General features: G+C 41.5%; 2 protein-coding genes across 11 annotated transcripts in view; both read left to right on the top strand.

Moving 5' to 3' along the window:
* The window catches only part of LOC100065387 (cell adhesion molecule CEACAM1), a 28,184-nt gene extending 6,455 nt beyond the window's left edge, over nt 1–21,729 (top strand). The window contains exons 5-10 of one of the 10 annotated variants that reach the window (XR_002811096.2): nt 915–1,193; nt 5,525–5,651; nt 6,394–6,446; nt 7,139–7,170; nt 18,481–18,577; nt 21,610–21,729. Coding sequence is in view for 7 of the 10 variants with exons in the window: in XM_005596301.4 (XP_005596358.1) it covers nt 915–1,193; nt 5,525–5,651; nt 6,394–6,446; nt 7,139–7,170; nt 8,220–8,339 (611 nt within the window). In the remaining 3 variants the exon portion in view is untranslated. Of the gene's footprint in view, nt 1–914; nt 1,194–5,524; nt 5,652–6,393; nt 6,447–7,138; nt 7,171–8,219; nt 10,270–10,316; nt 11,316–13,279; nt 13,419–16,187; nt 17,552–18,480; nt 18,578–21,609 lie in introns of those variants that run through there. The other 9 variants (XM_070224553.1, XM_023651426.2, XM_070224552.1 and 6 more) reach the window with 9 other exon arrangements.
* CXCL17 (C-X-C motif chemokine ligand 17) overlaps nt 18,493–23,473 on the top strand; it is a 39,751-nt gene continuing 34,770 nt past the window's right edge. The window contains exons 1-3 of the mRNA XM_003362327.5: nt 18,493–18,577; nt 21,610–21,729; nt 22,429–22,523. The gene's annotated coding sequence lies outside the window, so the exon portion shown is untranslated. The remainder of the gene's footprint in view (nt 18,578–21,609; nt 21,730–22,428; nt 22,524–23,473) is intronic.

Genomic DNA, 23,473 nt, shown 5'->3' with positions numbered 1-23,473 from the left:
TAGAGAAAGTACATGGGTGGCCTGACTTCAGTCTGGCCAAACTGTGCTGCCAATCGACACCAGAGCCTTTCTCAGACCAGGCTGCAGGGAAATTGGGAAAGAGCAAACCTTGGTTCAGACTCCTCTGAGCTGTGTCCTATTTCTGAAGTCACCAGCTGTATGACACTGTGTGACACCAGCACATATGTATACCAAAGGAGAACAGTGAATAATGGTGCATACCTGGAAAAATAGGTAGATTCATCCATGAAGTCCCTTCATGGGACAGAAGGAGCAGTGCCAAAAAGTTTATAATTTACAGAGAGGGCTAAGAGTACCAGCCTTTTATTAAAACTGTGACCACTTGTCTCTAGAGATTCTCTTCTCTGTGATATTGAGACTACAGGCCAGGAAGTAAAAGTCGTATGCAGATTGAGAAATCCTTTATATTGGAACTTTTCCAGGTCCTAAGGTCATGAAGACTGGCTGGGCCATACTCATTCTCTAATAAACTATTAACAAAAAGGAAATGCTTTCCCTTCTCTACGTAAAGCTACGTACTAGAGAGGGGGCCTGATCATTCATAGTCACAGAAAGCTCTAGCAAATGGTCACACAAAATCCAATGGGGAAAAAATTCCAGCTGATGATGAGGATGCTGGACACGTGGGCTGAGAAGAGGTTCCTGGTGCTGATGCTAGGGAGATGTCCAGGAGAACTGGTCAGGGGTTATCCTAAGGTGACCTTGGATTAAAGGAGGAGATGCAGCCCTCTCCATACAGATCGTCACATGAACAAAGACAGTTGTTCTTCTGCAGCGGTCACAGTCACCTTTACAGAACTCACTGTGGGATCTGAGAACTGGCTGAAATCTCTGAGGAAGGAGCGAGGTCCCAGGCCCACTCTCAGTCAGTCACCTCCTCTGTTTCTCCACAGAGCCCGTGGCACAACCCTCCATCCAAGCCAGCAACACCACAGTCACAGAACATCAGGACCCTGTGGTCCTGACCTGCCTCACAAATGACACTGGGATCTCCATCCAGTGGTTCTTTAATAACCAGAGTCTACAGCTCACAGAGAGGATGAAGCTGTCCCAGGACAACAGCACCCTCACCATAGACCCCATCAGGAGGGAGGATGCGGGGGATTATCAGTGTGAGGTCTCCAACCTGGTCAGTGCCAGCAAAAGCGACCTCCTCAGACTGGATGTGAAATGTAAGTGACCAATTGCCCCATCCCGCATTTTTCTGGGTTGATGGATGACTCTATCAATGTGGTGCAAAGTGGACCAAAGTCACAGGGGCTAGAATATAAACCAAGAGACCATTATAGTAAATGGAATGGCAAAGTGGTTAAGAGCTCAGTCTCTGAATCAGATATACTAAGTTTCTTATCATGAGTCTGGCATGTACAGTGTGATCTTACACAAGATTCTGGGTTTCTTCTGTTACCATTTTTTAATGTGATAAAATATACATAAGATTTACCATTTTAACCATTTTTAAGTGTACAGTTCCATTGCTTTAGTACATTCATATTGTTGTGCAGCCATCAGCACTATCCATTTCCAAAACTTGTCCTCTTATCTTACTAAAACTCTGTTCCCAATAAACAATAACTCCCTACTCCCTACTTCAGCCGCTCATAACCACCATTCTACTTTCTGAGTCTATGAATTTGATTATTCTAGGTTCCTCATATAAGTGGAATCACATGATATTTGTCCTTTTTGTGTCTTGCTTATTTCACTTAGCATAAATGTCTTCAAGGCTCCATCCATGTTGTAGTGTACATCAGAATTTCATTCCTTTTAAAGGCTGAACAATATTCCCTTGTATGTGTTTGTCACATTTTGCTTATCATTCATCCATCTGTAAAATTCTGGATTGTTCCCCCCTATTGGTCATTGTGAATAATGCTGCTATGAACATAGGTGTACACATACTGTTCAAATCCCTGCTTTCACTTCTTAGGGGAAAATACCCAGAAGTGGAATTGCTGGATTAAGAGGCAATTCTATGTTCAATTTTTTGATGAACTGCCATACTATTTTGCACAGTGGCTGCACCATTTTACATCCCACCAGCAATGCACAGAAATTTCCGTTTCTGCACATCCTTGCCAAGACTTGTTTTCTGTCTTTTTTTATATATATATAATAGCCAACCTACTGGGTATGAGGTGGTATCTCATTGTGGTTTTGATTTGCATTTCCCTAATGATTAGTGATGCTGAGCATCTTTTCCTGTGCCTCTTGGTCATTTATATGTCTTCTTTTAGGAAATGTCTATTTAAGTCCTTTGTCCATTTTTCTATTGGGTTTTTGGTTCTTGTTGAGTTGAAGTTCTCTATATATTCTGGATGTTAATCCCTTATCAGATATATGATTTGCAAATATTTCTCCCACTCTGTGAGTTGTCTTTTCACTTTGTTGTAAGTGTTCTTTGATGCACAAAAGTTTTTAATTTTGGCGAAGTCAAATTTATCTATTTTTTCTTTTGTTGCCTTTGCCTTTGCTTTCATATCTAAGAAATCATTGCCAAATCCAAATTCATGAAGCTTTCACTCTACGTTTTCTTCTAAGAGTTTTTATAGTTTTAGCTTTCACATTTAGGTCTTTGATCCATTTTCTGCTAATTTTTTGCATGTGGTGTTAAGTAAGGGTTCAACTTCATTCTTTCGCATGGATATCTACTTTTCCCAAAACCATTTGTTGAAAAAACCCTTCCCCATTGAATGGTCTTGGCACCCTTCTCAAAAATCACTAGACAATATATGCAAGAGTTTTTTCCTGGGCTCTCCATTCTATTCCATTGATCTATATGTCTTTCTTTATGCTAGTACCACACTGTTTTGATTACCATAGCTTTGTAGTAAACTTTGAAATCATGAAGTGTGAGTCCTCCAACTTTGTTCTTTTTTGAGATTGTTTTGGATATTTGGGGTCCCTTGAAATTCCCCATGAATTTTAGGATGGATTTTTCTATTTCTGCAAAAAAATATCTTTGGGACTTTGATTGGGATTGCACTGAATCTGTAGATCACTTTGGGTGGTATCAGCATCTTAGAATATTTAGTCTTCTACTCCATGTACACGGTTTGCCTTTCCATTTATTTATGTTTTTTTTTTCTTTCAGCAATGTTTTATGGTTTTCCAGTTTACAAGTCTTTCAACTCTGTGATTAAATTGATTCCTAAATATTTTTTGATGCTGTTGTAAATGGAATGTTTTCTTAATTTCCTTTTCAGGTTGTTTATTGTTAGTGTATAGAAACACAACTAGTTTTTGCATGATGATGTAGTATCCTGCAACTTTGCATGAATTTATTTATCAGTTCTAACAGTTTTTTGTGGGATCTTCAGTGTTTTACATGTAAGTGCTTGTCATTTGTAAACAAAGATCATCTTACTACTTCTTTCAATTTGGATGCCTTTTATTTCTTTTTCTTGCCTAACTTCTCTGGCTAGAACTTCCAGTACTATTTTGAATAGAAGTGGCAAAAGCAGGCATCCTTGTCTTGCTCCTGATCTTAGAGAAAAAACTTTCAGTCTTTTACCATTAAGTATGATGTTAGCTGTGGGTTTTTCATATATGGCCTGTGTAATGTTGAGATGGTTTCCTTCTATCCCTACTTTGAGTATTTTTATCATGAAAGGATGTTGAATTTTGTTGAATGCTTTTACTAATTCAATCTCTTTACTAGTTATAGGTCTATACATATTTTCTATTTCTACGTGATTCTATCTTGGTAAGTTTTGTTTCCTCTAGGAAGTTGTCCATTTCATCTAGATTATCCAATTTGTTGGCATATTATTCACAGTACTCTTAAAATTCGTATTACTTCTGTAGAATTGATAGTAATTTCCCCACTTTCATTTCTTTTAGTAATTTGAATTTTATTTTAGTAATTTGAATCTTCTCTCTTTTTTCTTAGTCAATCTAGTTAAAGATTTGTCAATTTTGTTAATCATTTTTGAAGAACCAACTTTGTTTTATTGATTTTTTCTTTATTATTTTCCCATTCTCTACTTTATTTATCTCCACTATAATCTTTGTTATTTCCTTCCTTATGCTAGCTTTGAGTTTAGTTTGTCCTTTTTTTAGTTCCTTATACGTAAAATTATGTTGTTGATTTTAGATCTTTCTGCTTTTTTAATCTAGGCATTTACAATTACCAATTTCTTGCACAAGATTCCTAAGTTCTCTAAGCCTCATATTCCTCAAGTGAAAATTGCAATAAGAGTATTTGCTTAATGTTATTATTTTAAAGATTTAATGTAATAATCAATTAAACCCTTCAGAAAATGCCACACACAGAGAAAATGTTCCATAAGTGTTAGCTACTCTTATTACTACTATTATCATTAGACCCTATGAAATCAGAAAGCCCTAGGGTCAAATCCCAGATCCACCTTTTACTGGCCATATGATGGTGGGTAAATTGTTCACCATTGTAAGCCTCAGGTTTTTCATCTATAAAAGGGAAATAATGTCTATCTGACAGGGTTATTATATGAATCAAATGAGATGTAAAGTATATAGCACAGAGCCTGGCACAGAGTAACTACCCCATTATAGTAGCTAACGTTAATATTAATCATCAGCATTGAATTGACTGGTGAAGGCAAGAGAAATAAAAAAGAAGACACAGATATAAAAGCCATTATATACAGGAGGGCATTACAGAAAAAAACATTAAGACATGGTTACTGAATCAATACTGGAAAGGAAAAAAAGGAGTTGAATGCAAAGTTTCAGCCTAGTATGTTAGTTTTTATCCCCTGAGATGCAGCCGAGATGAGATTAGACATACAAGATATTTATTGGGAAAAATGCCTGTGAGGGAAAGTAGGATGGGAGTGGGAAGAGCATGGGAGATTCCTCAGACCACGGTGCAGATCTGATCCCTGTGAAGGAGAAAGAGAAGGAAGGAAGCTTTAGCTTGCAGTGCAGCTCCAAGAGAGTGTCTACAAGGCTGACAGGGAGTCCTTGAGCTAAAGTCACCCATCAGAGGAAAATCGTTTCTCACAGAATTGGGATTGCTTTCATATCCTGGCCGGGAGCCTGTGGGAAGGGTGGTCACTGTGCATTGAATGGTGATGGTGAACAGAGATGGTGAATTCAGAGTGCACTAGCCCAGACCATCTGTGAGTTAAGTCCCCACCACAAGAGACCTGAGAGGCACATACTCATGGCTGCCACACCTGGTACACAGAGAAAGATGCAACCATGAAAACATGGGAAGTTATAACATACAAAAAGAGCCATCAGCCTTTCTCACATTTCCAGAGCCTTCAAAAATATCTGAGTCCAGAAAGACCAGGGTAAAATTGAGGCAAGTCTGACCACCAACTTAGAAATACAGTAAGAGAAAAGATTTGCAAGGACATAGTCAGCTAATCACCTCACAGCAACCTTCCCACAGAAAATTTATCCCTTGAAGGAACAAGTAGAGACGACTCCATGTTGAGAGTTATTTCCCAGGGTAACTCCACTGTAATATAATGTCACTTTCACTCATTCTTCTCTTTTCTTTCCATGACAGATGATCCAACACTAGGAAGTTCTGGACTCTCAGCTGGGGCTATTGGTGGCATCGTGATTGGAGTGCTGGCCGGGGTCGCTCTGATAGCAGCCCTGGTGTACTTTCTGTACATCAGAAAGACTGGAGGGTATGACGGCCTTTCCTCATGTTCTGCTTTCTCCAAGGCTAACCGCCATGCTTGGGAGAGGGAAGGAGACTTCAACACTGTCTCTGGGCCTGCATCTGTTCCTCCTCCCTCCTAAACCTCTGCTTCTCAGCACTAATTCCTGTGGGTCTCTTCCTCCCTGGTCTTCATTCTTCCTCTACCCCACTGTCTGTTGGGCATGGTTATTCCCATCCCCATCTGGTTAAGAGGGGGCAGATCCAATTATGTTCCTATGTCTCCCAGTCAGGGAAGCCAAGGTGCAAGAAGGAAAACAAACGAGGAAATGATACGAGGTACAGGAGAAAGCGAGTCTTGTGCTCTCTCGACCATAGCAGCAGGAGGAGGGAGGGATAAGACAGGAAGAGAACCTAAGAAAAAGCAGAAACAACCAAAGGCGTCTTGGGCAATAAAGAAAGTGAGGAAAAAAAAAAAAAACAGCATCTACTTACAAAAGGGGAACAGTGTCAGGGTAGAAGTAGGCTCAGAAGCAGTTGATGAAGAATGGACCTAAATGTGCACATCCAGCAAACAGGGAAGGAGTAAACACTGGAAGGAATCAAGGGTAGACTGAGGAAGGAGGCCCTGAGAGGAAAGGCAGTACCTGCCATGGAATAAATGAACATTGAGGAGCCTGAGGAATTATCTGCTGACAGTGTCCTTCTCATTTAAGGAGCAAAGATCCTATGCTTGGGAATAGCAGTCACAGTGTCTGATATTTATTTAGGGCAAGTGTCCAGCATGATCTCACAGAGCACAAACCCTCAGCCTCCAACCACAGTAAGTAAAGCCACTCACCCAGTGAGAGCTGGTGTGTTCCACCATGTGCCTTGTCCTAGCAGGGAATCCTGGATTCCCACACCACTCCCTACCTTCTGAATTTTTAGAGGGGATCTCCACTTCCCAACCTTAAGTTGGCCTAAGTCCTCACACCCTTCCTAGCCACAGCAGATTCCCCTGGGACGCAGCCCCAGGAGAGATGCCCACTCTGCCTAGGCCAGGCAGGCCTGAGTAAGATGGACTTGTTTCCAGGAGCCATTTCCTCATCCTTCCTCCTTCCCCCTCCTGCCTCTTTATGGATGTGGGCATCTCCTTTGGTGAGACTTTCCCTGTCTTGTGGTGCTCTGGGTGCTGTGGGTCGCAATGCCCCTCCTTGCCACTGAAACCTCTTGCTAAGAGACACATCAAGGAAAAAATCAAGGTGTTGTGACCAGGAAAAAATCTTCAGAAGTGGACTGAGGCCTCCTGTGGCTCTACTTCTGCCCCTCCTCTGGTACTAATGCCCTGGGTCTGGACCACACATTCTGAGGAAGGACAATTCCTTAAGAAATCATGGGCCATCTCCCCACTCCATCCTCCCAACACCTGCCACCTCCTTCAACTAGAAATCACAACATCTTAGGTACAGCCTCATTCTAAGGCCATAAGTCAGCTTTGTATTTCCATAGGTAACTCTTCTTTTGCTTCCCCAGGTCAGGGCCACTCTGACAATTCTCCTAACAAGGTAAGCACAGCCAGTTTCACTGGCTCATTTTCTCATGGAAATACCTCTGTATAGAATGGGTTATTCTTGAAGACACTAATGTGAGACCAGGTTTGGGTCGAAGTTCCTCGATGCAGCCGCAAACAAAGCAGTGTTGGTAAGGACTCCCATGAGTCTACCTCGTTACACTCATGTGGACTTTCAAATTATCCCCATGTTGTGTTTGAATCCTGGCTGAGACTCTTAGTAGCTCTGTGACATTGGACAAGTAGCTTAACCTTTCTGATTCTCGGCTTTGTCATCTCAGAATGGGCGTGCTGCTTACTTCAAAGAGGAGGTGAAGGAATTCACTGAGATACAAATGCAAAGCACCCAGCACCATGCCCAACACAAGGAAGGCCTCAATCATTCTACCTTCAGTCTGACTCTGTTCTTACTGTCAAAGGATAATTTCCATTCCAATGGGTCTGACGTCTTAGTTCCTTTAATAATTTTACCATAGTTTTCTCATCTTAACCTTTCAATAGTGTACACATATACACTGAAAAGTGCTTAAATCATAAGTATATTTTAACGATGTATGAATTTTCACAAGTTGAACATACCCATGTAAGCAGCACCAAAATCAAGAAACAAAACATGTCATCCTCCCCACAAAAATCCCTCCAGTTACTTCCCTCCAAAGAGTAACCACTATCCGGCCTTCCAATGCACTAGATTAGTTTTGCCTGTTTATGCTCTGACATAAATGAAAGACACAGCATATCCTTATCCATAACTGGCTTCTTTCACTCAAACTTGTTTTGTGAGATTCATCCATATTGTTGTATGCATTCGTAGTGTGTTCACTATCGTTGCTGTATCATCATATTCCTTTGTACAATACCATAACCTCTCTCTTCCAATGATCATTCAGAGGATGTTAGCAAGCAGAAATAATAGGTGATAAAAGCCCTTCTCCAAAGCTAAAAGTTTCAAAGTGGTGATAGCAGGTGGTACTGAATCACACTAGACCGGTGAGGGCCTGACCTATGACACTGATTTAACTGACCACTGCTCATGCCTTTCAGATGGATGAAGTTACATATTCTTCCCTGAACTTCAATGTCCAGGAATCCGAGAAGCCAACTTCAGCCTCCCCACCCCCACCAGCCACAGAAACAGTTTATTCAGAAGTAAAAAAGAAGTAACATATCCTGCCCTGTTCACTGCACTGCTGACTTACTCCAAGCTTCTCATCCCCGTTACTGGAAGGATCCCTTTACCCTCAGAGAAAAGGGGAAGAAGACTTCCCCTCCCCTTAACTTCCAAATGAGGCACCTCCAGGCTGCCTGGTCACAGCCCCTCCCTTCAGTGTCAATAAATGAAAAGGTGCATCCGGGAATCTGTAGGAAACCCAACCTTCCTACTCTTTGAAATTTGGCAAAGAAGACCTTGGGAGAGAGTTGCCAGAACCTCCCACCCCTCCTCCTCTCCTGATCTAGACTTGTTTTATATTTACCTATTCAGAGCAGACTCACCTTCCCACCCCAGTCCTAAGTTGAATTTGCCATAACCTTGAGAGATATGTTCTTATCCACTGAAACGCATGTGCCAAAAAAGAACAGAGAAAAACTAAAAGTAAAAGTTTCTCCCATCTCTCCAAAGCCCAGGGGGAAGCCACCAGACACAGGAAAAGAAATATATAACCAATTCTGAACTGGGAGATTCTAGACCTTTGTCCACTGTCAGTGTTGTCTACCTGTAGTACCAGGGCCTAAGCACCTTGCTGCTTGGCTGGAATACCACCTAAGCCCTTTGGCAAGCCTGTCTTCAGAGAACCCACTAGAAGCAACGAGGAAAACTATTTGCTAAAGTCTGTAGGTGATTCCTAATGGAAAATGCAAAAGAAAAATGCACACAGGTTTTCGATAACTTTACAGGCTTTATTCAAGTAAATGTCCACAGAAGGAGGAGTTACAGCTTTAGGGAGCAATCAGCTGTTAACAGAGACAATCTGCTGGGAATTTGGGAAGGGAATGAGAGAGCTACCCTTCAGAGACTATTTAAGTGATTGTTAAAGAATGCACAATTTGGGGTATTGGATTTTTTTTCCTTTTCTCTGAGACATTCTGCCATTTCAATTTTTGTAACTGCTTATTTATGTGAGAGGGGTGATTGTTTTTTATTGAGGTCATAATAGTTTATAACATTGTGAAATTTCACTTGTACATTATTATTTGTCAGTCACCATATACATGCGCCCCTTTACCCCTTATGCCCACCCCCCACACCCCTTCCCCGTGAGAGGGGTTATTGTTACTTAGCTTAGCTGTGTAAGCCAATCCAACTACTTTAAGTGAAAGAAGCCACCAAAACCCCTCAAGTCCCCTTGGCCAGGAGCTCCTCAAGGCTTTTATGTCAGGGGCTCCAAACAGAAAAGAAGAAGCTGTTTTCCTCATTCATGGCTAGAAATGGATCTAACTCAGTTTCCAGGCATCTCAGGCCAATCGCCAGCCTCCATTCTACCCCATGTATCTGTCTGTGCATGTCTGTCTGCCTCACTCCCTTTCTCAGGAAACCTTGGCCCCTGCTAAGGTGCATTTGGTCCTCGAGAAGTGGGAGCGCCTTGAAGGGAATGCTGTGACTCATGCCATTGGCATTGCTTACAACCTAGAAAGCTGCACTGGTGCTGATGCTCCTTAGGACGCACAGGAATATTATCACTGGGCCCTAGGCTTCTCGAACAGCCTCTGAGATTTGTTTTCTCTCACGGGGTCTATGAGTCTCAATGTGTCTTAGGACAAAAAGAAGGGCAGGACAAGGAGAAGCAAATGCACTTCCCACCCAGCCTTCTTCTGCACAGATGGAACCTCTTTGGGGCTGTTGAGAGAAAGGTTTTATTCAATATTTATTACTTTATCTCATGCTGTGTCTAAGAGGCACCCTCAAAGAGGGATAGTTGGGAGTTCTCTGTGCTCAGTACCTCTTTCAGGGTTTTCTAACCCTGACACACACTGTATGGACTTCCGCTTATCCATGCTACTCTGTGCTGTTTAATTTTACCTGGCTATGGCCACTTCTGAATTATTTGTAAATTGTGCTTTATATTTATAATAAAAATTATATATCAGACATCAACATGCTGCCTCACAGTTGATACTACTTATACAATGTCTTCTTTACAGGCAGAAGAAAGAGGAACTGCTTAACTGGGCATCAGAGTAAGCCTACTTCTAAGTCTACAGATATTTGATCTACTGATCAGAGAATTAGCTAAATTCATCTGCACGTCTGCTAACAAAGTGGGTCTGTCTAGAACCAACAGGCCACAGGCCCAACCTGCCTGGAAGAAACTGCCTGTCTTCCTCCCAGAAAGAAGATGATTTCATGAGTAAAGATCTCTCAGCCTCTTTCTTAGGGACAAATAACCCCTCCCGCACAGTGGGCTCCAGTGAATCAGATGCAGCAACACAGCTTTCCCTCACAAGAGCCTCCACAGGTTCAGCCACATAAAAATCTCTCCAGCACCTTCTATCTTCCTTGTCCCCAGTTCCTTTGTTCTGCCCTTCTCACAGGGTCAGCTCTCTTCTGCCCTGAATAACCTTCATTTATTTATTCCACAGAGTATTAACTTATTATCTCATTTCCTTCACTTCCCAGCAATTGAAACGTGTGCTGTCTTTCCCCTTCCTCATCACCTCATTTCTCTGGGGCCTCTTCATTAGTGCCTCCAGACCCAAGACTGCTGGAAGCGGCATAAAATCAGTGTCCATCTGTTGGCCAGATTCGAAAGTATTTTCACCATCCTCACATTGTTCACTTTAACAACATCAAAGACCACAGACAACATTTTCCTTCTTGGACGCTCTCCTCCTCCCATCCCCACTGATACACTGCACCCCGACACCAGATTTAGTTCTCAGACCCTGCTTGTCTCCCTTCACCACCCTCTTTTCACAGTTCAAGGACCTCTCTGCAGATGCCTCCTACATCTCTATCTTTAGCCCCTGCTGCTTCCCAGAACTCATCACACACATATCCGATTACCTTCTGAAAATATTCATTTAAACCAGCTTTGCCCCACAGCACGCTCATTTCTCGCAGTAACACCACTGTTTCTGCAGCCCTTGCTCTTTGGTTTCCCCAATTCAATACATCATTAAAGCCTGTTGATTCTTTTTCAATGTCTCTCAGTCGTGTTGTTCTCTCCATTCCCGTAAACCTTAATAACCCAGGCTCTCAACAACTCTGCTGCTGGAAGTACAGCTTGACTTCTTGTCTCTGTCTCTCTCCTGAAATCTGCCTTGCATACTGCTGTCTCATTACCTTCCTAAAAACTGGTTCACTCTCCTATTCAGAATCTATAGTGGCCTACCCTGGCCAACCAGAGAAGTTCACATTTCTTCCTCTTTACTAACGTTTCTTACTTTCTTTACCACTGCTCTCTAGTATAATTCCTCCATTGTAATTAGATCTGTCTCCTTACCCATCCCTGCCTCTCCACCCCATATACACGTGTAATTCCTAGTCCCAGTGATATGCCTGAAAACAAACACCAAACAGGGCAATGTTCTCCCTGTTCTCTCACAGAGGAGTTACCCACACTGGTGATCACAAGCAACAACTCCGACCCGGGGGAGGATGAGGACTCTGTAGCATTAACATGTGAACCTGAGACACAGAACACAACCTAGCTGTGACTGAGAATCTTTTCCTGATGACCAGTTCCTTTGTTCATGAAATCCTATTGAGCACCTGCTGTGCCTCAAGTCTCAGTGTTAGACTCCATGAATGATACAGAAATGAGAAAGGCAGTGTCCCTACCTCAGGGGACATAAAGCCTAAGACAGCAAATAAGGCATGAAAAGTTATCATAATGCAAAGATAGAAAGGGATAAATGCCACAAGAGAAGAGAGAAATCCAATGGGAAATATGGCTACATGTTAGAATGAGTGGGAAAATTTTAAAAACAACTAATACTCAGGCCTCACCCACACAGATCCTGATTTAACTGGTGTGAGGTGGAACCCTGGCAATGGCAATTTTTTAAAGCTTCCCAGATACTTTTAACATGTATCCAGGATGGAGAACCTCTGCTATAATAGATAAGACTTGAGCCTACAAGCAGTGGTTTTTAGCTAGGAGTATGAATCAGAATTACCTAGAGAACTTTTTCAACATACTTAATAAACCTATAAACCATCCCTGAAGAAGCCAATACAGTATGTCTAGAGTGAGACTTGGGCTTGTAAATTTTGAAGAACTTCCAGGTGATTCTCACATTTATTTTATGTTAGGAAATACTGACCTGAAACAGGGAGATTGAAAAACTGGGGAGTTGGGAGGACATCCCATGAGATGGATGTGAGATGGGAAACAACTGATATTCTTACACTTTGATGGTGGAAATATAAAATGGCACAACCACTCTGGAAAAGAGTTTGGCGTTTTCATATAAAGTTAAATATGCTTATACAGTTCAGCAATCCCACTTCTAGGTATTTACCCAAGAGAAATGAAAATAGATATCCACACCAAGAGTGATACACGAACATTCATAGCAGCATTATTCATAGTAGCCAAAAACATTAACTTATTATCTCATTTCCTTCACTTCCCAGCAATTGAAACGTGTGCTGTCTTTCCCCTTCCTCATCACCTCATTTCTCTGGGGCCTCTTCATTAGTGCCTCCAGACCCAAGACCGCTGGAAGCGGAATAAAATCAGTATCCATCTGTTGGCCAGATTCGAAAGTATTTTCACCATCCTCACATTGTTCACTTTAACAACATCAAAGACCACAGACAACATTTTTATTATATTGTTTATTTGGGAAACAACCCAAATATCCCCCAAGATATGAATGGATAAACACATGGTGGCATATCTATACAGTGCAATACTAATTAGCAATAAAAAGGGCACAAATTACTGCTAAAACAAGATGGATTACTCTCTAAAACAGTATGCTGTGCAAAAGAAGCCAGACACAAAGGAGCACGTACAATACGATGCCATTTACATGAAGCTCAAGAATAGGCAATAGTAATTAATGGTGTTAGAATTCACCACAGCAGGTGGAAGTAACAGCAAACGTGCACAAGGCAGCTTTTTGGGCTGATGGAAATGTTCTCTATCTCAATGCAGGTGGTGATTACGTGGGTGGACACATTTACCAAAAGCCAAATTGTGGACTTAAGATCTGCAGGCAGTTCAATGTATTTTAATTTTCTCTGAATTTTCAAAAATAAAATAAACAAAGGAGCAGCTAATTCAATCCATCAGGTACAAAGCACCTGTATTTTCTATTTTTGTAAAACAAATTAGCACAAATTTATTGGATTAAAACGACACCCATCTCTTAGCTCAGAGAATTCAGTTCCTTGAAGTTATTAGACTGAGGTCCCCATTGCTCTGCTAGGTACCGCTCTCAGCTACTAGAGGACGTTCTCAGGTCCTAGCCACAAGGCCCCCTCCATCTCAGCAATGGAGAGCATCCCCTAAATTGAATCCCTCTCATACTTCTAGTCTCTCTGATTTCCTTTCTGAGATGAACTAGAAAAAACTGCCTGCTTTTAAATGGCCTATGTGATTAGATTAATCCCACTCAGATAATCTCTCTTTTTGTTAAACTCAAAGTCAACTGCTTAGTAACCCTAGTTACATCTGCAAAATCCCTTTTACCACACAACGTAACATAATCGCAGGCATGATATCCCATAATATTCACAGTCTGGGATTAGAGGTAAATCTTGGGGTAGCATCTCAGAACTCTGCCTACCACAGCGCCATATGAAGCTGTTCATGCTCTCAAGGAGCTCCTTCAGGGTCCCTGTTCTGAAGAAACAGCAAAAAAGCCAGACATGGTCAGTCCAAACTCAAAGTGAGATGACAAGAGACTAACGACAAAAAAGAGAGACAAGAAAGTAAGGGCCTACGTCCTTCTAGCCTGTGAGTGTCTGAGTCACAGATACACTCATTGCCCACCAACCTTTAGCAATGTTCACAGGCACTGATGGTAGCCAGCATCCCTGTTAATCCCTAACTAAAGCTGTCAGAAACCCAAAGCCATCCCAAGAAACCAACCACAAATGACAGGCCACACAATCCAACCAGGAGATTTTATAGATTCCTGAAGATTCATTCATTCAACACACATTAGTAAGAATTCACTATATGTCAAGCACTAAGCCAGGTGCTGAGTAGAAAATGCAGATTAAAAAGTAAAGCCCTTATTTGGATCTTTATTTGAAAAACTCTACTGCAAAAAAAAGGGGGGTGGGAGACAACAAAGAAAGAAATAAAAGAATAAAGAAAAATGGGAAGGGAAGGAGAAAAAGTATGAGATAATTGCAGAAATTTGAACACTGAATATTTCATGGTAGTGAGGAAGTATTAATTTTAGTGTGATAATGGTGTTGTGGCTATGTTCTTTAAAGAGTCCCGACATTTTAGTAATACAACTGAAATATTTATCGACAAAATGATTTGATGTCTGGGATTTGCTTCAAGATACTCCAGGTTTGGAGATGAGGGTATAGCTGAAACAAGATTGGCCATGAAGTAATTGCTGAAGCTATGAGATGAGTACACGTAGATTCATTATATGATTAGCTTAACTTTTGCACATGTTTGAAATTTTCCAGGAAAAAAAGTCCTTGCTCTCCAGAAGCTTCTAAGACAAGGAGTCAGATATTCCAACAAATAAACACTACACAGTTAAAAAAAAAAAAAAAACATAAAGTGATTGCCCAGGGGGTATGCAGAAGGAGTCAGAAGATGTCACAGGAGCGTCCTCCCTTGACCAGAGTCTTTAAGGAAGAGTGTCCCAGGCACAAGGGCAGCCCAGTGGTATAAAGTCACACAGATGGGCAGCAGCAGAGCTTCCACACACTCTCCGGATGACTTATGAGAGGCCATGTTACCCAAGAGCATGTGTTCCAGAGCCAGACCACCTGTGCTGGAGTTCCTGCTCCTGAATCCCCACTGTGAGACTTCAGGCAAGCTATTTGTAATGTCTCTGGGCCTCAGATTCTTTACCTAGAAAACGCAGATTATAACAATACATACTTGAGAGCAGCTCTATATGATAATTGACCACAGTATTTCGAGGAATGAGAGAACTTTTGGAAAAAACATAGAGCCACCCAGGACAACTACTTTTTGAGGTGCCAATAACAATATATACTTGAGGGGTGTTGTCAAGAGTCAACGAGTTAATCTGGGTATAAAATGCCTATAAGACAGTGGGTGAGCAATAAACGTTATCTGTTAGTAGTGGCGGCAGTATCCCAGCCCACAATACCACACATATTGAAAATCTCATCTGATTCCTATTAGTCACTGAACTTGTCTTTGTCAGACTGCAACACTTGTAAAGCAGGGACAGTGTCTTACTTATCTCTGTATCCCCAGAACCTAGCCTAAGGCCTTGCTCATAATAGACACTGATCAGGCAACTCTTCTTTCAGGCAGCAGGGGAGGGACCACCAGAATCCTCTGTCTAGTCCATCACGATTCCCCTATGGATTATACCCTCAACTCCTACAATTCTTTGGCTTCTGTTAGCTTCCTTCCTTGTTTCCACCTCCTCTCTTACTCTGCTCCAGAGATGTACATTCACTAACGGTGCTCTCTGGCCCCGTCCCTGGCAGGTGTTCCAGTGCCTCCATTCTCTCTCCCCACAGCTATATTATCTAAACAACCTCTGCATCACTTATTCTGAGATTAACAAAGGGTGAAGGGAGACTGAATTTCTAGAACATTGGCCTCATACCTATTTGTGAGAAGTAGAATCCTCTGGAAAAGAGAAAAGCAGGTAAGATGGTAGCCAGAACATAAAGCCTTCACACCTAGCCGCATCTTTGAGGAATCCTGTAGACATATTTGTACAATCAGCTAGCATCTCGCTGGGGTTTTGGGGGGGTGGTGCAGAAACTGCTAGGGAGGAGAGGGAGGCATGATGGGGAGGGAGCCCAGCTTTATGTTGTTTTTGCTTTTGAAACTTCAAGGTTTCATTCCCCCTCAACTAGTAAACATCCTCATTTTCCGCCAGAGCAGAGAGGAAGAGAGGAAGAGAATATGAAGATCCAGAGCCTGAGAACTGAGAAGATACGAAGCCACAGATGGCTAGACTCTAAAGATAAAGTAGGAAGGTCAGATACAGGTCTCTCTCAAATCACAACTCTCTGTAAAAAATGCCCTCTGCCCTGAGCAGCAATGTGGGGCTGGAACATGATTCACGTCTCCCCAAGAGGGAGAACTGCTGGTAAAACATTAACTAACTCCCCAGTAACAGAAGGAAATGGAGCCCCTGAAGTACCTCTCCCTACCCATTCTCCCCAAGTTTCCTCTGACAAGTGGACAATTCAAGACTATGTCCCCAGCCCTAGGATTTGACGGTTCTTTTCTGCAAAAAAGGTTAGGGAGGAGATCACAAGGCAGAAATGGGACACTGGAGAGAACACAGTAAAAAGAGCAGCTTCAGCATGGTTTGTTTAAAGTCAAAGTCCTGTGGAGCACACCAATCTCACATCATTGCTGGACTCTCTATGACCACCAGCCTCACCACATATGTGGAGCCCCACCTGAACCCAGAACTCTTCTTGCCTGGAGACTACAGCAAAAATGGAAAAGAGGAACTGGGAACAGGAAGACAAATAAACAAAGTAGAGTTGTAGGCTCCCTAATTGTGATTACAAGGAAGTGAAACTGATCTTCTCATAGGGCTTAGACTGGTTTCGAGAGCAACTCTATATGATAAGTGGCCAAAATATTTTGAGGAATGAGAGAACTTTTGGAAAAAACATAGAGTCACTCAGGACAACTACTTTTTAGGTGTCCATGTTTACCTGGATATGATATACTTGTAAAAGGAATCCTATAACTCACGTGAATCTCGTAACTTTATTGTCTTAACTCACATAGGACCTAGGAAGAGTCTGACATGACGAGGAGTTTGAGCAGCAAGGGAAGAACAGGAAAAAACCAAGAGTATATATGGTGGCAGAGATGTGTGGAGAAGAGGAAAGAAGAGCCAATGAGAACAGTAATACAAAAGGAACAATAAATGCCTGTCATAAAGACAGAGATGGAAGCAGTGAGTTAATTGTAGCTCAACTCAGCTAATAGACCCACTCCCCCACTCGAAGCTTTCCTGGATACCTCTGTCACACAGCCCTGTGTGGTCCAGCAGTGGGGTGGAACAGGAGTGGAAATGGGCAGAAACAGACACTAAATTCTCCCACTTCCATTTAAACCCAAGAAACGCTTTATTATCCTACACAGGAGAATTAAACTTTGCACATTCACTGGCTACTTTACACTAGACAAAGAAATTTGATTGTCAGTTCTTCAAAGAACCAGCTGTACAACTTGCCTATTGCTAAATTAACAAATTAAAGAGCAAGAGCTATTAGTGTTTATGTGTTTGTGAGCTTATTCTCTAAAGCAACCTCTCTTCTTAAGAATCCTAAGGTTTCCATATAACTCAGCAATTCCACTCCCAGGTATATACCCAAGAGAAATGGGTACCCAAGAACTTGTACACAAATGTTTATAAGCAACATTATTCGTAACAGCCAAAAAGTGGAAACAACCCAAACGTCCATCAACTGATGAAGGGATAAAAAAACTGGGGTCTATGGTGGAATATTATTTGGCAATGAAAAGAAATAAAGCACTGATACATGATGCAACATGGATGAATCTTGAAAATATTATGCAAAGTGAAAGAAGCCAGTCACAAAGACCATACATTATACGATTCCATTTATATGAAACATCCAGAATAGGCAAATTCATAGAGACAAAAGTAGATTAGTGGTTTCCAGGGGATGGAGGGAGGAGATGGTGGGGGAATGGGAATGAAGAATGGTCGCTAATGGGTACGGGGTTTCCGGGGAAGAGGGGAGTGATGAAAATGTTCTAAAATTGATTGTGGTGATGGTTGCACAATTCTGTGACTATACTAAAAACCACTGAGTTATACACTTTAAATGGATGAATTGTATGGTATATGAATTATAGCTCAATAAAGCTGTTGTAAAAAAAAAAAAAGAATCGTAAGGCCTAGATAAGGCTTATATCAGCTGGCTGGAGTTTAGATTTAGCTTTAGTATCCCATAAGCCCATTAAGACCCATAGCCAGCTTGTAAAACGGCAAAAACACGAAATTTTGCTTTGATTTTATTAAAAAACCTGACATCAAGGCCTTGATCTCATCTCTGCTCTCTCTCAACCACCTCCATCACTTGTTCAATTGGTTTAATGAGAAACGTGTACAAAGTAGCTATGATAAATCATTCATTGATAGCACAAATATTTACTGAGCATCTATTATGTGACAGGTACTTTTCTAGGCCCCAGGAATTCAACTATGAGACATGGAGTCCCTCCCTACAAGATGCTTACAGTACATTCACCAGGTGGTCTCAGGAGAGCATGGTAAGTGCTACAAAAGGTGTGAGCGTGTGGTACCGCAGGATCATAAACTGGGGTTAGTGTGTTAGCGTAGGATTACAGAAAAAGTAAGCTTTAAACCAAGGCCTGAAGGGTAACTAAAACTGACAGGAAAATAAAGAGGCATGAAGGGGTGTTCCAGGCAGAGTAAGAACAAAGTCCCCAACACTATAGAGAGCAGGGACATTTAAGGAATTAAAGTAGTGTGGTGTGACTGTAGTATAAAGTGTAAGAACTGGGGTGGGATGATGGGCAGGACTGGTACAGGTGAAACTGGAGAAGACTGAGGTGTTTTAAATTTGTGACATGACAAAAACTTGGGAGCCATGCTGAAGAGACCAAATGCATCATGGGAGCAATACAGGAAGATTAAAGGACTTTAATAATGGAAAAAGATATGATCAGAATTTTGTTTTCTAAGACAACTCTAGCTGCACTGTGGACCATGAATTAGAGGGGGCATGGAATTACACTGAAGGCAAGGAGGGGATTCAAGGAGAAGACCATTGCAGTGATCTAGAGAAGGAAATGGTGGTGGCTTGAATCAGTAGTGTGAGTAAGGTTGGAAAAAGGAGTGGACAGGTTAGAGAGATATTTAGGAGGCAGCATTGTGAAGCCTCAGTGACTGACTAGATGATGGAACGACAAAGGGAGGACTCAAGAACGTGGCCAGGTTTCTGGCAGAGATCACTGTGGGTACCAGCCACTAAAAATATATCTATATTTTTAAAGAATCAGGTTTGGAGGTAAGATAAGTTCAGTTTGGGACATGTTGCATATTCAAAGGCAGATATCCAATAGACAGTTAATATATACAACTCAAGAGAGAGTGATTACAAATGAAGCCACAAAGGGCCCGGTGAATATACATAGGAAGAGAAGAGGGCACAGGACAGAACTCTTAAGACCACTGACACTTATGGGATGTGCAGATCAGAGGAGGTGGCCAAACTGAAAAGGAACGGCCAGACTGGTGGGAAGCCACAGAGTGAGGGCCATGGCAACAGTTCCAGAATGAACAGTGGTCAACAGTAGGGAGTGCCTGTGACATCAGGTAAAACAAAGGTGAGAAGGGTTTATCATACTTGGGGACAATGTCACCATCAGAGACCTTGGTTACAGAAGTTTTGATTGTATGATGACAGGAGGAAAAAATCAACTCCTCAGTGCTGAGGAGTAGATGGGAGATAAGTACATCGAGATAGTGACTGAAAACAACTCTTTTAAGAAATTTGTCTATAAAAAGGAAGAAAGTGATAGAGTGGAAGTCAGAGCATGAGAAATAGGGTTCAAAGGAGAATTTTTAAAATATAAAAAAGATCTAAATATATTTAAATATTAAAATAGATGCAGGGAGTTTGTAGTTTTCTTTTATAATCATGATCTTTCCCCTAAATTCGCCCCTCCTTCCCACAGGAAACGTGGAAGGAAGATCTATCCTATCATATGCTAGGTGCTAAGTACTTTAAGCCAGAGCAACTTCACTGCAGACTTGACTTACCAACATCTTCTCAAACAGGAAGCCTCTAATATCTCATTAAAATCTGCTCTCATACCCAGTCTTTTCTCCATTTATGGCCACACATGACATAAAACTACTGATTTTCTCATCATCTTTAAAATAGTCTCTATTCTTCTAAAATGGGCCCTTTAAAACCATAAGTATTTGCTAACTTACAAAGATTCAATGGAGACATGCAAATGGTTGCCCTCTTTCTCTCTTCTTGTATCAGCAGTAGAATCTCCATTGCTACCTCAGCGGGAGTGCTTATTTGATGTTGTTTTTAGAGGAGCTGTGGTTTCAGAGGTGGAAAGGGGAAGAATGCGTCAAGGCAGTAAGTGCATAGGAGGTGCTGACCCTAAGACTGACCCCAGGAAGGTGATCCTGCCTGCCCATTGGGCAATTACTCAGAGATAGCACCCTCACTCTGCCTAAAATTCTCACCCCACTTTATTAAACTACTTGATATTTCATCCAAGTCATTTGGCAAATGATTCTGAGAAGGTTACAGAACTTTCAACCATAAATGAATCACTCGAACAGTCAGACTGCTTTTCCCCGCCACCTGCATCCAACCTACCACACTGAGTTGGGAGCTTTGATGGAGCACGGTTGGAAAGAGGACTCAACAGCAAGGAAAACTGGGGGCTTAAGTGAGGAACAGGGTTGCCTAGGTCAGGTATTACTGTGGAGGGCTAACGGAAGCATTGAAGTCCTATGTGCCTGAAGTATTGGAAAAGGGAGAAGAGCACAGATGAAAAGGTATCAAAGCTAAGCATCATTTTTAAAGTGTGCGTCATGTTAATTGAGTTCCAGGAAAGGTAGATAAAACTCTTTTCCTTCCTCTAGAATATTTCTAAAATCCTGACGCTAAGTGTATTTGGTCAGAGTTCTCCAGGGAAACAAAACCAATAGGATAGATAAATATCTAGATAGATAGATAGATAGATAGATAGATAGATAGATAGATATACGGAAAGAGACTTACAAGGAATTGGCTCATGTGATTATAGAGGCTGACAATTCCCAATCTGCAGGGTGAGTCAGAAAGCTAGAGACCAAGGAGAGCCAATGGTGTAGTTTCCGTCTGAAGGACAGCAGGCTCAAGACCCAGGGGAGCCAATGTTTCAGTTCAAGTCTGAAGGCAAGAAAAAGCATGTCGATGAAGCCCACCTGTATTAGGAAGGGCAATCCGCTTTACTCAGTTTATTGATTTAAATGTTAATCTCATCCAAAAACATCCTCACAAAAACACCCAGAATAATGTTTGACCAAATATCTGAGGACCCCATGGTCCAGGCCAATTGACACATAAAATTAACCATCACACTCAGTTAGTAATACAGTTCAGCCACATAGTTCATTCAACATTTACAAGGTCCTGGCTATGGAATATGCAGAGCTAAATTATTTATATATGATAACCCGTTTATAATTCTAGTAGATAGCATGTAGTACCATGAGGGGGTCTAAAAGTTGAGATGTTTGACGTAGTGAGAGACTATTTCTTCCACAGCGTTCCATAGGAAGACTGTAACATTTCAGCAGGGAATTGAAGGATGATGATAATGGCATAAAGGAGGAGGATATTCCTAATGAAGAAAAGAAACAAAAGACAAAGAATCAGGAAAAAGTGGTGAGTCATCTAGTTCAACCGCAGTTTAAAGTACGAGAAACGAAAGGCCTTTGTATAACGGTAGGTGATAAAGGGAACCCAGAGCTTCCCAATCTCCCTAATAGGACTTTCTAAGAACCTACAACCTGTGGCCCAGAACCTTCCTGAAATTGTTGCAGTTCAACTGCTAAATATTTCTGAGAAGTAACTTACTTCCCATTCTGCTAACTTCTCCCATGTCCTAGAGTTCCTCTCCTTCTCAGGCCTTAGATATGTTCAGTATCCCATTAGGCTACAGATTTCAAAGGTTTCAGGGGGCCAGCCTAGTGGCGTAGTGGTTAAGTGCTTGTGCTCTCCTTCTGCAGCCTGGGTTTTTCAGGTTCAGATGGGCATGGATCTACACACCGCTCATCAAGCCGTGCTGTGGCAGCATCCCACATACAAAAAACAGAGGAAGACTGGCACAGATGTTAGCTGAGGGCCAATCTTTCTCACCAAAAAAAATAAAAGTAAAATAAAAATAAAAAATAAATGAAAGGCTTCTGAAGGGAAATCAGCACCTAACTGAACTATACAACATATTTCACGAAACATATTTCAAATCCAAAACAATGAATTTCAAATTCACAAAACAAATATCTAGCATCACCTACTATGTAACATGCTGTGAAAAGTCCTGGGAATACAAAAATGAATAAACACACGTTTCCTGCCCTAAAGGAACCCACTGTCTACTTTGGAAGAAAGACTCATCACAAGATGGAGAACGTCTTTGGAGACATCTTGAGAAGGGTCATGCAAAAAATATCTTCAAGGTCAGTTCTAACCTGGAAAGCAATTTTGCCTGGCTTGTGACCACAGGAAAAAGGGTACCAACCTTACTTTCAATCAGTGCTCAGTGGCCACATGATATGATAAACAATACAGATGAACATCCAGGTGGAAGAGATGAGTGGGGCAAGGTATGAGGGAAGGGGAGCAGAGCTTCCATGCCTCTCCAGGCACGCCACTCTCTGAGCACCTCCATGCGTTCACCAACCTGGAAGCTCTCCAAGACAAAAAGGATCAACAAGCTGTCCTCTTGGGTTTTTATGGACGCTTATTACATAGGTATGATTGACTAAGTCATTGGCCAATGGCCATTGATTCAACCTCAAGCCCCCTTCCTCTCTCTGAAAATCAGGGGGTGGGACCAAAAGTTCCAATCCTCTGATCACATGGTTGGTTCTCTTGGCAACCAGCCCCCACACTGGGTTGGGTCCAAAAGTCACCTTTGTTAACGTAAACAAGAAATGTCAAAGGTTTCAGAAGCTGTGAGCCAAGAACTGTGGACGAAGACCACATATATATGAGAAACATATTTTGGTCAACTGAATGACCAAATATATATTTCTTATAAATCACAATATCCCAAGCACTAAAACTCTGTTTTTATTCCCATTAGTTTACCAGTGCCTAATATAATGCTTAGCATCTAGTAAGCATTCAGGAAACTAAATACTTATTGAGGGATTGAATGAATGAATGAATGAAAAGTTACTGGAATCCACGTGTGAGACACATGGAAAAGACTTCAATTTAATAAATATTTATTGGGTACCTACAATATAAGTAGGATCTTGCCAGATACTTTCAAAATCAGGAATAAAAATTCCGTTTCTATCCTTAAGTTGCTTTCAGAGGAGCATGAGAAATTACATATGTAATCAGATAAAGAACAAGGCATAAGCATTATTTACAATAGCCAAGACATGGAAGCAACCTA

The sequence above is a fragment of the Equus caballus genome, chromosome 10, assembly GCF_041296265.1.
Source record: "Equus caballus isolate H_3958 breed thoroughbred chromosome 10, TB-T2T, whole genome shotgun sequence".
NCBI lineage: Eukaryota > Metazoa > Chordata > Mammalia > Perissodactyla > Equidae > Equus > Equus caballus.
The sequence above is the reverse complement of the archived record's forward strand: the minus strand, read 5'-3'. Positions and strand labels throughout refer to the sequence as shown.